The 13,413-nt window shown below is 44.3% G+C and overlaps 1 protein-coding gene and 1 long non-coding RNA gene across 9 annotated transcripts in view; one reads left to right on the top strand and one right to left on the bottom strand.

Annotated features, from left to right (window-relative positions):
- Positions 1–9,778, top strand: part of PAK3 (p21 (RAC1) activated kinase 3) — an 83,067-nt gene extending 73,289 nt beyond the window's left edge. For all 8 annotated transcript variants that reach the window (XM_081847109.1, XM_081847108.1, XM_081847107.1 and 5 more), the window contains 6 exons: positions 251–363; positions 1,095–1,212; positions 2,550–2,649; positions 4,635–4,831; positions 5,531–5,668; positions 7,694–9,778. In XM_081847109.1, coding sequence (XP_081703235.1) covers positions 251–363; positions 1,095–1,212; positions 2,550–2,649; positions 4,635–4,831; positions 5,531–5,668; positions 7,694–7,783 — 756 coding nt within the window. In that variant the 3' untranslated portion in view covers positions 7,784–9,778. The remainder of the gene's footprint in view (positions 1–250; positions 364–1,094; positions 1,213–2,549; positions 2,650–4,634; positions 4,832–5,530; positions 5,669–7,693) is intronic.
- Positions 9,779–10,595: 817 nt separating this feature from the next.
- Positions 10,596–12,683, bottom strand: LOC309333661. Its single transcript, XR_014152652.1, has 2 exons — positions 12,112–12,683; positions 10,596–12,052 (listed from the first exon to the last, which is right to left on the bottom strand). It is a non-coding gene; the product is annotated as an uncharacterized lncRNA (long non-coding RNA).
- Between the last annotated feature and the right edge of the window lie 730 nt (positions 12,684–13,413).

The following is a 13,413-nucleotide window of genomic DNA, read 5'->3' on the forward strand; positions in this document are numbered from 1 at the left end:
GCAAGAATTGCAACTAAATTATGCATGTCAAGCACTTTGGAGACCAGGAAGTGCTATGCAAATGCTAAGTATTATAGTTATTACCTAATTTGCCCTCTTAATTAACTTGGTGCTGTTCTCATCGGTTACCTATCTAGTTGCCTCCAGTCTATTGCACTTATTTTGTGCATGTTTTTTTTTATTGTTTGTTTTCTGAAGGGGAGGGTTCACTTAAAAACAGAAATTAAGTTTCATGAAAATGTCATTTCAGGTGGCTATAAAGCAAATGAATCTCCAGCAGCAACCCAAAAAGGAATTAATAATCAATGAGATCCTGGTCATGAGGGAAAATAAGAATTCCAACATAGTTAACTACTTAGATAGGTAAGTACCTTCAAGTGACCGTCTGATAATGGTTGCTAGGAAGCTTTGGATAAAAATGTCATCAGTGGTGGAGGCTGCACCACTAGGGCAAGTGGGCCATTGACCCATCAAGCTTGGTCTGTCCTCAGCCAGCCCCAACCTATTGCTTTGCTTACAACCAGTCTAGGAGGTCACACTGGCTCTGCCTATCATTGGCTCTTGGTCTGCCTACTGTTTGTGCTCCCTGTCCTCTTCCCTATTGGTTCCAATGAGCACCAGCCCCCACTGGTTTTGAAGGTTTGCTGTAAGCCACCTTAGGCACAGTTCCTTGTGGAAAGACAGCAAATGAGTAAATCACTGGTGACGAAAGGATACTTGCTAGCTTCTTGGGTGTAACTGTTCATTTGTGGGAACCGTTAGGCCACAAGTGCCTCATTAGAAGCAGGTGCCAGCCTGAGCCTCTGCTGAACAGCTGCAAAGTGGAGAGGGAAGGCAGATTTCCAGGTGCTATTCTGCTGCAGTTTGGCCAGTATGCATCCAGAACCCCAGGGGAGAGGTGGAGACCATAAGAAAAATAAGTTAATAGCATGGGGAGGGTGAAGCATTCCCTCCTGTCTGGTACCCATCAATACCTTCTGTTTCTTTGGTTTATTGGTGTAATGTTGTTTGTGGACCACAGCATTCAGACCACATTGAACTGATATTTTTTTCCATATTCATCTACTAATGACTTCTTGAATTTGATGTCTCAGTTACCTTGTTGGTGATGAACTTTGGGTGGTAATGGAGTACTTGGCTGGTGGCTCTTTGACTGACGTTGTTACAGAAACCTGCATGGATGAAGGGCAGATAGCTGCTGTCTGTAGAGAGGTAAGTAATTTCATTCTGTGACAGCATGGTGGTCTTCAACCAACAGTTATGTTTATACATTGGCCTGCTTTGGATGCACATATCTTGGCTCATGAAGCTGAAATATATACTATCCAGTGCTTTTTGTGTGTGACAGTGTCACCAGTATGGAATGCCATTGCCTCTGGTTTTTTTGCTGCCCATCACAACCATTTTGTGCTTGGACCTATGGCACTTTTATCAAGATTTGAGTACCGACACTTCATTTATTTGTTTGTTACCAAAACAAAAAGCACTGGGGCTATCCTTATGCCTATGTGCATTGTCCCTCCCCTCTTCCATTCCCAAGGCACTGTGGTTAATTCCAGAAATCTTTAGCCATATCTTTCCATTACATCTGAGCCAGGAAACCATGGTTACAAGGTTTGGAACAAGTGAGAACTTTACATTTCCTTCAAACCACGGTTTAAGGTCCTTGACTTGCTCTGAACCTTCTTAACCCTACTGTTGTGTGCAACCTTAGCTCTTCTCAGAGTAAGCCTATTAAAACGAGTGGCTATAAGTTATTCATGTTCATGGTCCTACTCTTGAGCTGAGCAAATGTTGGACCAACAACCCATTGTTTCCAGGTTTGACTATAGCTTAACAGAAGTCTTCTTACTGCAGCATACCAAGAGGAGAGGGGCAGTGGAGCGTGAAGGCACAAATCCCATGCATTTCCCAATCTTTTAAGCTGAGATATTTACATACAAACCAGGCTGTTGCCACCTTTTGGCATGAGTATATCTGCTAGATAATGGTAGGAGGAGCTAGCCAGTTATACCCAAAGTAGCATTGCTCTAGGGTACTATGGGGAGTTTAAAACCATGGTTTGTAATTTCCTGATGAACGTGGTGGGACAGAGCAGATGCCACTGCCAAAGTATATGCCCACAGTTGTTGGATACTTCCTGTGGGAAGGGAGAACGATTTTGCCATTGAAGAGTGGATCTCTATTCAGCGAAGGAAGTGGTGGCAGTGCTGGGAAATGGGCTAAATGTACTAAGGTATGGTCTGAAGCTTCAAGAGGCCACCTGCATGCTGAAGCTAAGCAGGTATGGGTCTTGACACCTGGGTGAGTGACCACCTGGAAGCCACATATATGCTACCTTGGAATGAAATAATGTGTGAGTGCCCATGTAGCAAGTTGCTCTCTTCATAGCGTAAACTCTGTCATCTTACCATTCCTATAGAAATGAAAACAAAAAATGATTCGGCAATATACTTCACCTCCTCCATTTCCTAATAAGTCAGACCATAATCCTTGACTTGCACCATGCTCTTTTAAAAGTATCTTATTTATTATTTTCTAAATATCAGTGCCTGCAAGCTCTGGATTTCTTGCATTCAAACCAAGTGATCCATAGAGACATCAAGAGTGACAACATTCTTCTTGGGATGGATGGATCTGTCAAACTCAGTAGGTATTCTCTGTAAGGCTTTTGCCACTGTAGTTATTGTGGTGTGGTATTGTGGTGTTTTATCAGGGTAAAGTGGTGGTATATATTTCTCCCCCTCCCCCCCCCAAAATAGTGCAAAAACAGGTGAGAAATGGTGCCAGTTTTGGTATCAAAGGGAGTTTCAGTTATGCTTAACTCTCCATCTCTACATAATTATCCATGTGTAGCCACTTAGGTAGGTGATCATGTACTCAGTGACATGCACATTCCATCCTATGTATTTTTCAAAAATTAAAAAAGCAGCTAGAATTGCATGTACGTTTTAAGCACCTAGGATATGCAGTTTAGAATGCTTAATGTTGCATCTTCTCTTAAAATGTGCACTTTCGCATGCAGTTCCCAATAAAGTACACCACATCACAAAAATTTGGAGAGCATGTGAACCCATTGATAGCTACATTTTTGATACACAAGGCTGGGAACTGGCAAATTAGGTTGCTTTGCTTTAAATGCAGGTCTGATGGTTTTCTCCTCCATCCCTAACTGTCAGCACAGATATTTGACTGTGCTTCTCTCATTGTGTTAGGGAAAAACTTCTCTAAAACATTCTAAGAGTCAGAGAGTTCGTCCTACCCCACTTATGTTGAGAAATATGTGTACGTGTGTGTGTATGTGTATGGTGCTCCCAGTAACACTTTTTGCTTCTCAGTTGTTTTCTTCCTTTTCATAATTTTCAAATAATCTGTATTCTATGCTGCTGCTCTCTGAATCCTTATGAATTTGGATTTTGGTTTTTCTTTTTTGTTTTTGGCTCCCCAAAAATGGCCGCAGGCCTAAACATTTTAAGATTGCGGTGGAAAAGCACTTAAGACTTATCTCAGTACATAACAGGGCAGAATCCTATTCAGAGTAGACCCACTGAAATTAATGTGCATTCATTTCAATGAATCTACTTCAAGTAGGACTAAAACCCTATGTGTCTTGGATATGCTTAAGAATATAAGAAGATGGATCAGACTGTGGGGAAAAGGATGCTGGAGAAGAGGCTCCAAAGTGATATTTCCCATGTTGTGATGGTGACACTTTGCTAATTTGTACCCAGGTTATAATGCAATCTCCTGTAGTCACCCGAGATTGTAGTATCAGCAGTGGTACACGGCTATTACTTACCCATTTACTTTCCTAGTTTTATGTGGAGATGCATGCTGCACGATGAAGCTGAGATTAAGCATTTTTAAGGTCCCATCCATTTGAGTGGGGGAAATGCTTACCACTGCTTACCTATTCCATTGATATCAGTTTGAGTTCCATGTGTGAAAATGGGGGCACAGCTCAGTGGCAAAGCACATGCAAAAGGTCTCAGGTTCACTCCTCAGCATCTCTAGGAAGGACTGGAGCAACTCCAGATCTCCTCCAACCACTACTGTGGGCCAATTTGAAAGGTGGGTGGGGCTGCCCAGTGGTCAATCACAGTGCTTTCAAACGGTGTAAGGTAAGCAAAGGAAGAAGGGTTTGCAGCAACCGCTGATCATAGAATCATAGAATTGTTGGGAGGGACTCTGGGGATCATTGAGTCCAACTCCCTGCAATGCAGGGATATGCAGCTGTCTCGTACGGCGATTGAACCTGCAACTTTGGCATTGTCAACACCATGCTCTAACCAACTGAGCTATCTAGGGGGACATGGTCCAAGGAGGAAGCCTGCCAAGCCTCATTTGACTTATGAGCTGGAGATTCTCATCTGCTGGTTTCGCTTGTTGAAATGCACCTTGCTATCCTTGCTTAATTTTTGCTGTGTTTCTCCTTTATCCTTCTTTTTCCAGTATGGATGTTGTCTTTGTTTGACAATTATCATATCGTTTTCCTCTCTGTTCTCCAGTCTGTCAGTGTTCTTCAGCCTCTCTTCCTCTTTATGCCAACTTCCCCACTTGCTCTTTCGTCTGCTTCTTCTGCTGGTTTCATACCGTTTCTGTAAGCCATCGTCTTTGCTTTTCCTTTGCTGCAGCTGACTTCGGCTTCTGTGCTCAGATCACTCCCGAGCAGAGTAAACGGAGCACAATGGTGGGAACCCCCTACTGGATGGCTCCTGAAGTGGTGACAAGAAAGGCATATGGGCCCAAAGTGGACATCTGGTCTTTAGGGATCATGGCCATAGAAATGGTGGAAGGAGAACCTCCATATCTCAATGAAAATCCTCTCAGGGTAAGATCAAAAGTCCAGTATGCTTTTTGTTTTTTAAAAAACCATCCTAAATTGTAGACTGCATTGGGACTCACATTAGCGTCACAGGCTGATTGCACACTGGAGGCATCCAAGGTCCCAGGTGGATGGCAACAAAGACAAGGAGCTATCTCAGTTGTATCACCTCAATTGTGGATTGTTCTCAGGGAGGTTGGCAGCCTAATTCCATTCCATTTCTGGTTTTGGAAAGTTATTCTTTGGTTCCTTCAATTCCATTTTGCATGGTGGTTTTTTTATTGTTGTTGAAATAATGCACAAAAAGTCTGCACTTGAACTACAAAATTTCAATGCACTTTTTACGTAAAATACACATTTCCCTATGCATTCATCCACAAATACACATTTTTAAGTCCGTTTTATGTAAAATGCTAATTTGTGTGTGTGTGTGCGTGTGCATTTTTTGTGTACTGAGACTGACTGCATTGCAACATCTGGAGAACTGTGTAATCATGCTTACACAGTAGCGCTCAGATCCACATTCAAGAATGGAAAGTTTTCTATTGCCCATATCTTTTTATTCATTGCATTTTCTTTTTGCAAAAGAAAAATGTTTCAAGTTTATTGGAAGATGGGATAAAAATCCTCAAATAAATACCTAAAGGAAGGAACAAGAAAAGCAGCCTCAAATAAATCAATGCAACTTACCGTTTTACCCTTTAGGCCTTGTATTTGATAGCTACAAATGGGACTCCAGAACTCCAGAATCCCGAGAGACTCTCTGCTGTTTTCCGAGACTTTCTGAACCGCTGCCTGGAGATGGATGTTGACAGGCGAGGGTCTGCGAAAGAGCTCTTGCAGGTAATGTGTTATGGGACGGAGAGAGCATTAAAGGGCACATTCTGTTTTCTTTTCTGTCCCCTACAGAAATGTCAAAATAGTTGGATTGTATGTGGGTTCCCACATCAGCTCTGTATTCACTGTGAAGGTGTTGTGCTGACTTGGAGGTACGGGCCTTCCTGCATGATTTCTGCTCCTCCCACATGCCACACCCACGTTTCATGCATTATGAGAGCAGTGTGGAGATACTACCAAAATTATGGGATTTGTTCCCGCAAGATGTAGTGTGACAGTCACCAACTTGGATGGCTTTAAAGAAGGATTCAGTAAATTCAAGGGACATCAGGCTATCCATGGCTACCAACCACAATGGCTATGTTTTACCTCCACTGTCAGAGCCAGTATGCCTCAGTCTGAATACCAGTTGCCAGGAACCACAAGTGGAGAGAGTGCTGCTGCACTCAGGTTTTACTACTGGGCTTTGCATTGGCATCTGCCTGGTCACCATGAGAGCAGGATGTTAAACTAAATGGGCCTTTGGCCTGATCCAGCTCTTATGTTCTTAAGCAGTTGCCATGCCCTTGGGGAGGGGTGTGTAAGGTTTTAGGTTCTAGATGACACTGAGTGCTGGTTCACACATATTGTTTGGTTATTCTACACTCGTTTACTGGATCCTAGTTTTCAGGAGCCCCTTGCTCTCCATATCCTGTTGCTCCCCTATATTTGACAGAGTGAAAGAGCATAAAATACAGTTTTATCAGTGGCAATCACCCACGCTATCTGGGCATAAACATCTGGGTGTTATGTGTATTCACCCTATTCAGAAATTACACTCATGCATGAACATCTAGTGGCTTTGGAAGTGGTTGTGGTTGGCATCTGTCTGTCTTAAGAGAGAGTGGAGTGTGCCTCCAGGTGTGAATTCAAACCAGATAGTGACCTCTCCGGGGCGAAAGCCTGGACAGTGTATATGGAGTTCCTGGGTTGCCCAGATAACAAGACCCCTTCTCGGTGTATTAGCTGGGCAGAGTGGCAAAATACTGTCATCTCTCCATTACAGATGTGGAAGTATATTAGCTTCAATATCTTAAACATGGTAGCTGGTTCTGTTGCATGCACTGGGTGATATGAAAGCTCTGCTTACGGTGTTAGATTTCTAGTGCCTCACTCACACATGCATTGAAGTGGCAGTTATCACATGTGTAGATGATGCCTGGTAGGATGAAATTTTTCCAGACAAGTGCAGACCACTGAAGTCCACAAGTGGTTGCAGGATAAAGCGCAACAGGAAGTATCACTTACATGAAAAACAAACACAGTGCCATCAGGATTCTAGCCAAAACTGACCCACTCAGAAACAAAAGGGAAGGGCTGTATCTCAATGATTAGAGCACCTGCATTGCATGCAGAAGGTCCCTGATTCAATCCCGGACATCTCCTGGTGGAGACTGCCTGCCTGAAACCCTGGAGAGCTGCTGCCAGGCAGAATAGACAATACTGAGCTTGATGGACCAATGCTCTGACCCAGGAACACAGGAAGTTGGTTTATACTAAGTGCCAGTATGCTGGGTGTGGATAATGTTTTAATTTTTTTTTAATATGTGTGTGTGTGTGTGTGTGTGTGTATAATGAAATGGTTTTATATATGCTTTTATTGCCTATGCTTTTTACTGCTAAATCGCTTTGAGATATTTCATAGCAAGCAATACATAAACAAAAACAAATAATTAAGTTTGCAGACAAAAAACAAAGAAAAACTTTTAGAAAAAACCCAAAGGGGACCACCCCCAACCACAACAACCATTCCAAACAGCCCAGTGGGGACTGAGCATGCTCAGTAACGATGGAATGTGGTGACTGTTGGAAAAGAAAAGAAAATAGCATGGCAGAGGAGCAGAATGTCCTGCTTTCAGGGAGTTGCTGACTAGAACCCTGAACAGGAGCACTCCTCCTAGGAGAGAGGATGCACTGCAACATTTTGCTTTTCTAGCCAGCCATCTGTCTGTCCGCCTGTCAGATAAATAACAGTTTTCTTCTTCCTTTCAGCACCCGTTTTTAAAACTGGCCAAGCCGCTCTCCAGCCTGACTCCCTTGATCATCGCAGCCAAGGAGGCCATAAAGAACAGTAGTCGCTAGAGCGCTGAGCCGTGTGTGCCCAATTCCTCTACGGCAGGACTGGACAAATACTAAGTAGAGCCTCAGACTCTTCTGCCGGAGGATGGGCAGGCAGAAACCGACACTCTCACAGTCCACGGGGGGAGGGAGGGAGGCAGCAGCCTTCTGCCCCTTCCCCTGGAAAAGAAACCTATCACGTATCTTTTTCCCACTCTACAATTCCCCAATTTATTTCTGAATGGGAGCCTGATTGAGAGGGGCAGGACTGGAAGCTTCTGTGCTCTTTTGGCCGTTTCCAGAGCACCGATGGCACAGCCCAACCAGCACTCAACCAGGCAGAAGTGATAAGCCCAAACATCCTGCCCTCCCCGTTTTTGATTTTTTTTTTTTGTGGGGCAAGGGGGGCTGAATTTGTGGCCTCTTTCACCCTGGTTGTTGGGAGAGACCCAAACTGTTTGCAAACCACTGGTCTGTTTGCTTGTCATGAGATGAGGAGGATCATGAAGGAGCTTGCTTTATTTAACCAAAAGAAAAAGAAAGAATAATAGAACCATAGAAATATAAGGGGCCCTGAGGGTCAAGAAAGAAAGAAAGAAAAATTAATACTAAATCAAGAAGCAGGTCAGTCTCAGCATCCTCTCTGAGAGTTTATGCTTCGAAATACAGAATACAGATAGCGATTGCATTCCTGGACAGCCTGGCGAGGGTGTCATGAATATTGGTGCTTTTGTGTTGGTGAGTTTTCCCTTCCCAAAGCAAAACAGACAAATAGAATCATATAAACCACATTTATGTAACACTGCTGTTGTGAGTATGTGGCAGTGGGACCATTCCTGCCTGGTGTCCATTCGCTTCTCCATAATGCTGAGCAGCTCCTCTCCAAAGGACTGAAACAGAAGGCCACCTTTCTGCTTCTTATTCCATAGCTGCTCCATAGATTGGTGGAACTGGACTCGCTGTCCCCAGTTTAAGATAACACCCCAGTGCTAACCACTCACACAAACTTGGGAGAAATTCCCTTTGATTTCAGGACAGCAACAAGGCAGGCCATCACCTCCACCCATGATGGTGCTGCCTTGAAGGACAGAATCTCATACAATGTTAGTGTAATTGAATCTAGGAGGAAGATGGGGAATCTGTGGGCCTCCAGATGTTGTCGGACTACAACTCCCACCATCCATGACCAGCAGTCATGTTCATCACAATGGGCATGAGGCTGCTGAGAGCAAGTGTGGTGTAGTGGATAAGAGCGGTAGACTCGTAATCTGGTGAACCAGGTTCAATTCCCCGCTCCTCCACATGCAGCTGCTGGGTGACTTTGGGCTAGTCACACTTCTTTGAAGTCTCTCAGCCCCACTCACCTCATAGAGTGTTTGTTGTGGGGGAGGAAGGGAAAGGAGAATGTTAGCCGCTTTGAGACTCCTTCAGGTAGTGATAAAGCGGGATATCAAATTCAAACTCTTTTTCCTCTTCTCTTCTTTTGATGGGAGTGGGAGCTCAACTCAACTCAACTGCAGGTTCCCTGTCTCTAGTCTAAGGGAAATCCATTCTCATTATGATGCTGTTAATGGAATTTGTCATTTCCCCTAGAAAACTGAAAGCCACCAGACTGCATATCTAGCAATCCCATTGAATAGGCTTTGGAAAGGGGCTAATAATAATGAAGAATTCCACTAGACTGTTGTGTCTACTGTAAGGTTCGGCCTTCTTGAACATTACCGCCCATGCAGAATGGGAAATGTGACTGAAAATAAGTAGTTAAGAGAACAGGAACTGCAGCAGTATACAGCTTCGTGGGAAGATTTCTTTCTTCTCTCTTCCCACAAGCCTGTTGTGATCTGTGACCTGAATTGCAGAAGATTGAATCTTGAACATCTAGACTCCCTGCAGTCTAGCTTTGACTGTGAATATTTGTTAAAGCAGCATATTAGCTTTTGTTTAAACAATTAGTTTTTCTGTTTCCTCCAACCTGAGTTGGGCAGATCTAGTTATCTTTTCTCAAAAAGAAAGAAAGAAAGAAAGAAAGAAAGAAAGAAAGAAAGAAAGAAAGAAAGGTTGGTTTGGAATCCTTATTTCTAGAGTTGCCAGATATTTTACTGCCTTTCCTCCCCACCCCTGCATTTCTGAGAGCAGCTCAATCTGCTGAAATTAGCAATGGATAATCATACTTGTCTCTGTGCTCTGAGAAGCTTCACCTCCTGATTCCTGTGCATCAAGCTGCTCTTAAAAGTACAGGAATTGCCCAGGCTGTGGATAGTCTTACTTGCTGCCAGAAGTGACTTGCTGGGAGGGGGGGGGTGAAGCTGCTTTTCTAGCCTACTGGCAAGTGGGTCACTGTTGTTTTCCAGGAGAGGGAAGAGTGAGGCGGTGGAGAAGTCGGCATGGTGCAAACACATTGGTGGAGCCAATGCTGACCTCCCCACCATCTCTCCCTTCTAGTGAGCAACAGCAACAGTGACCCACCTGCTGGGAAGTTAGCAAGAGTGGCTGTGCAGCGAGCTACTTCCACTTGTTCCTTATTTTAATAACAGTGCTGTGGGCAGTGCTAAGCCTGCTGCTGCTGGGAGTGTGTACAGACGGGAGATTGCTTGCAGTCCAGGGAGGAAGACAAAAGGAGGAGGAAGAGGGCAATAGGTTTAAATTTTTGATGTTTATGCTTTTCAGAGGCAGGGACAGTCATCATCTCTTGGAAGTGCCCCATTTGACATGCTGTATCCATCTTTGGGTGCATTTCATCCCATCTCAGCCATTCTCCATTCTAGTTCAGTGCCGCTCTCTGTGTTGTAACTGTTCTTAATGTTGCCCATTGGTGGCAGCAACAGTGGCTGCCGCCTTCTGTCTTTGTTTCATGGGGACTGTGCTGAAGAAGTGCTGCATTTTTTATGATAACTCTCTTTCTGCTGACGCTAAGATGTTGCTCTATTGGGGATCGGGGGTCCCTCTGGAAAACAATGTGGCAACTTTCTAGATTTTAATTTTAATTTTAAATCTGCCTAGATACCTAGATATATTTTTTATTTTACTTGACTGTAGAAAGATGCATTGCTGCTTAAGGACACTCTGTAATTTGGGAAATGGGCCAAAGTGTCAATCACCCACTATTTTACTAATCTATCCAATAAAAACTGTTTTGCCAGCAAATTAGCGCTGAGGTCTGATAACCTCATGAGCTCCAGTCTTTGTCAGGCTCCATCCCTCATCTTCAAGATTCCTCCCTGGTGGTGACATTACTCTCTAGATCAGGCTCTGCCAAACTGGTATCCTCCAGAATGTTAAAGGTTCGATATTCTCTGGCCTCCAGCACTAGGGCTGTTGCAATAGCTTAAGGGCAAGAATAATGGTTGCACAATATGAAACGAGCACAACATTTGTGCTAGCAGAAGCTTCTTGTGCAAAAGGTGGGATCAGGGCTACAGGAATATGTTGTGCAATCAGCCACGAGAACCATACTGGCTTCCTGCACCATCTCTATCACAACAGCCATTCCACTAGGGCAACCAGTGCACCACTAAGGGACTTTAACACAGCACTACACTGAATTCCCACCTGTGACTTCATCTCCTACCCACCCTAGCCTGTATAGTTCTGTTGGCTGGGGGATAGTGTGGATGGTAGTAGGAAGTATCAGGTTGATGAAGATTGGTCTAGATTATTCCCTGGTTCCTACCCACAACCTTCCAGAACCTTCCTTTGCCACTGACCTGCCAGGTTCTCCAACTGGGTCCGTTCCCAGAGCCTCCAACAAAAGGGCAGCGTTACTTTTGAAATACCAAATCCATCGTTGATCCAGGAAGGGAAAGTTCAGTTCCCACAATCTGTAACCTATAGAGGACATTCTGGTCACACCACTGTGAGGGTCTAGAAGATACCATGCATTGTGGATGAAAAGTTGTGTGTGGGTGTGTGTGTGTGTGTGCATCCACAAGCAAACTCTCCATGCTCATATTTGTGTACCAACATCTAAATCCTCCTAATATGAAATATTTTGATACCACTGGATTTAGAGCAGGAGTGGGGGAAGGGACCGGATCCTTATCTCCCCCACACCCCGTGGGCCAAGTCTGACAGGTGGGTGGGGTCAACCCCTGCCAATCATCTGACATCACAACAACACCAGGTGGCTTGTTTTTCCATAGTGCTGTGCTGATCAGTTGTTTGACAATGCCTGTAAATCCCCTTTGAGCCCTGCCACCTCTTAAGCTAGCCCATACCTGACAAATAAGATATCTGGTGTAGGGCAGGTGAGCATCACCTGGACAAAACAGGGAGACTTTCTTGGCCTAATTTGGCCTGCAGGCCTTAGTACCAGGTGCCTGCCTTTCTCTTCTTTGCAGCTGGCCACATGCTACAGCACCTGCAGACAAAGTGGGCCGGCTGCATCATGCAGCTGATGCTGGAAGTGCACAGTGCAGAACTGTGTGCTTACCATGCAATCTTTTCTGTGTCCATTAAGTGAGCCCGCTACCCTCAAGCACACTATCCCATTGCCCATCCTGAATAAAAATTCACCTCCCAGCCTTTGAACATGGAATGAGTGGTGGTGGTTGCCATCTGGTCTTCTTCATGCAGCAAAATGTCATGGGTCAGTGTTTAAGAAGCTAATATTGGGTCACACTTAGTGTTGAGTCACACTCAGTGTTAAGAAGATAAGGAGAGTTCCTGCTGGATCAGGCCAGTGGTCCATCTCATCCAGTGTCCTGTTCCCACAATGGCCAACCAGGTGCCTGTGGGATACCTATAAGCACAGAAGCACTCCTCCTTTGGTTTCCAGGGAAGCATTACAGCTTCCAACCTTGGAAGCATAACATAGCCATCACATTGGGGCACACTGAATATTGATAGATTCAGTACAAGCAAAGAGGATGTACTTGACACAGCTCACAATTAAAACTACAGAATGTGCTTATTATATAATAACAAATTTAAGGGGTCTTAGTTAAATTCACACTAGAAATGAGTACAAGCCATGATGGCTGTGACCCAGTTCCACTGTTGCGGGAGGGCAGTGTACCAGTTGCTAAGAATCATAGGTGGGGAGAATACTGGAGCACTTGGGTCCTGCTCGTGGGCTTCCCATAGACATATGGCTGGCCCCTGTGAGAATGGGGTCTGATACAGTAGGCCTCTTTTTATGTTCTCATGTGGTGACCCGGCCACCTAGAGTTCCCACAAAGCCCTACAAGCAATGATAGATCAATTCCCCCAACCTCCAGGTTTGATTTGGAATGGGGTCATTGCAAATAAATTAGGCTCTATTTGACTTGGGCCTATATTAAGTTCCATTTCAATATAAGGTCTCATTGTGTCCCATGGAAGATGCTAAGACCCATGTTAGCCATAGATCCTTGCAGGTAGGGCACTCCCGTGAGCTTTTGCAGTAACATTGCAAGTGCAACAACCCATTGAAGAAATAGTTCCCATTGATCTTGATTACTCCTACTAGGATGTCAGAATCCACACAAAATGTAGATCCCATAAATTTTTCTATCTGAGACGATGCCAAGGCAATACTGCGGGTTGTTGTCCTCAATATTTCAGCTGCTTTGTAAGTTTGGAAGGGGAAGGGAAGTGCCGAAGTTACATCAGGAAGGAATGGCACTAGGCCAAACCTATCATTAAAAGGTAAAGGTAAAGGGACTCCTGAATGTTAG

This window comes from Podarcis erhardii, assembly GCF_964252035.2.
Source record: "Podarcis erhardii genome assembly, chromosome: Z".
In the NCBI taxonomy this organism is placed as follows: domain Eukaryota; kingdom Metazoa; phylum Chordata; class Lepidosauria; order Squamata; family Lacertidae; genus Podarcis; species Podarcis erhardii.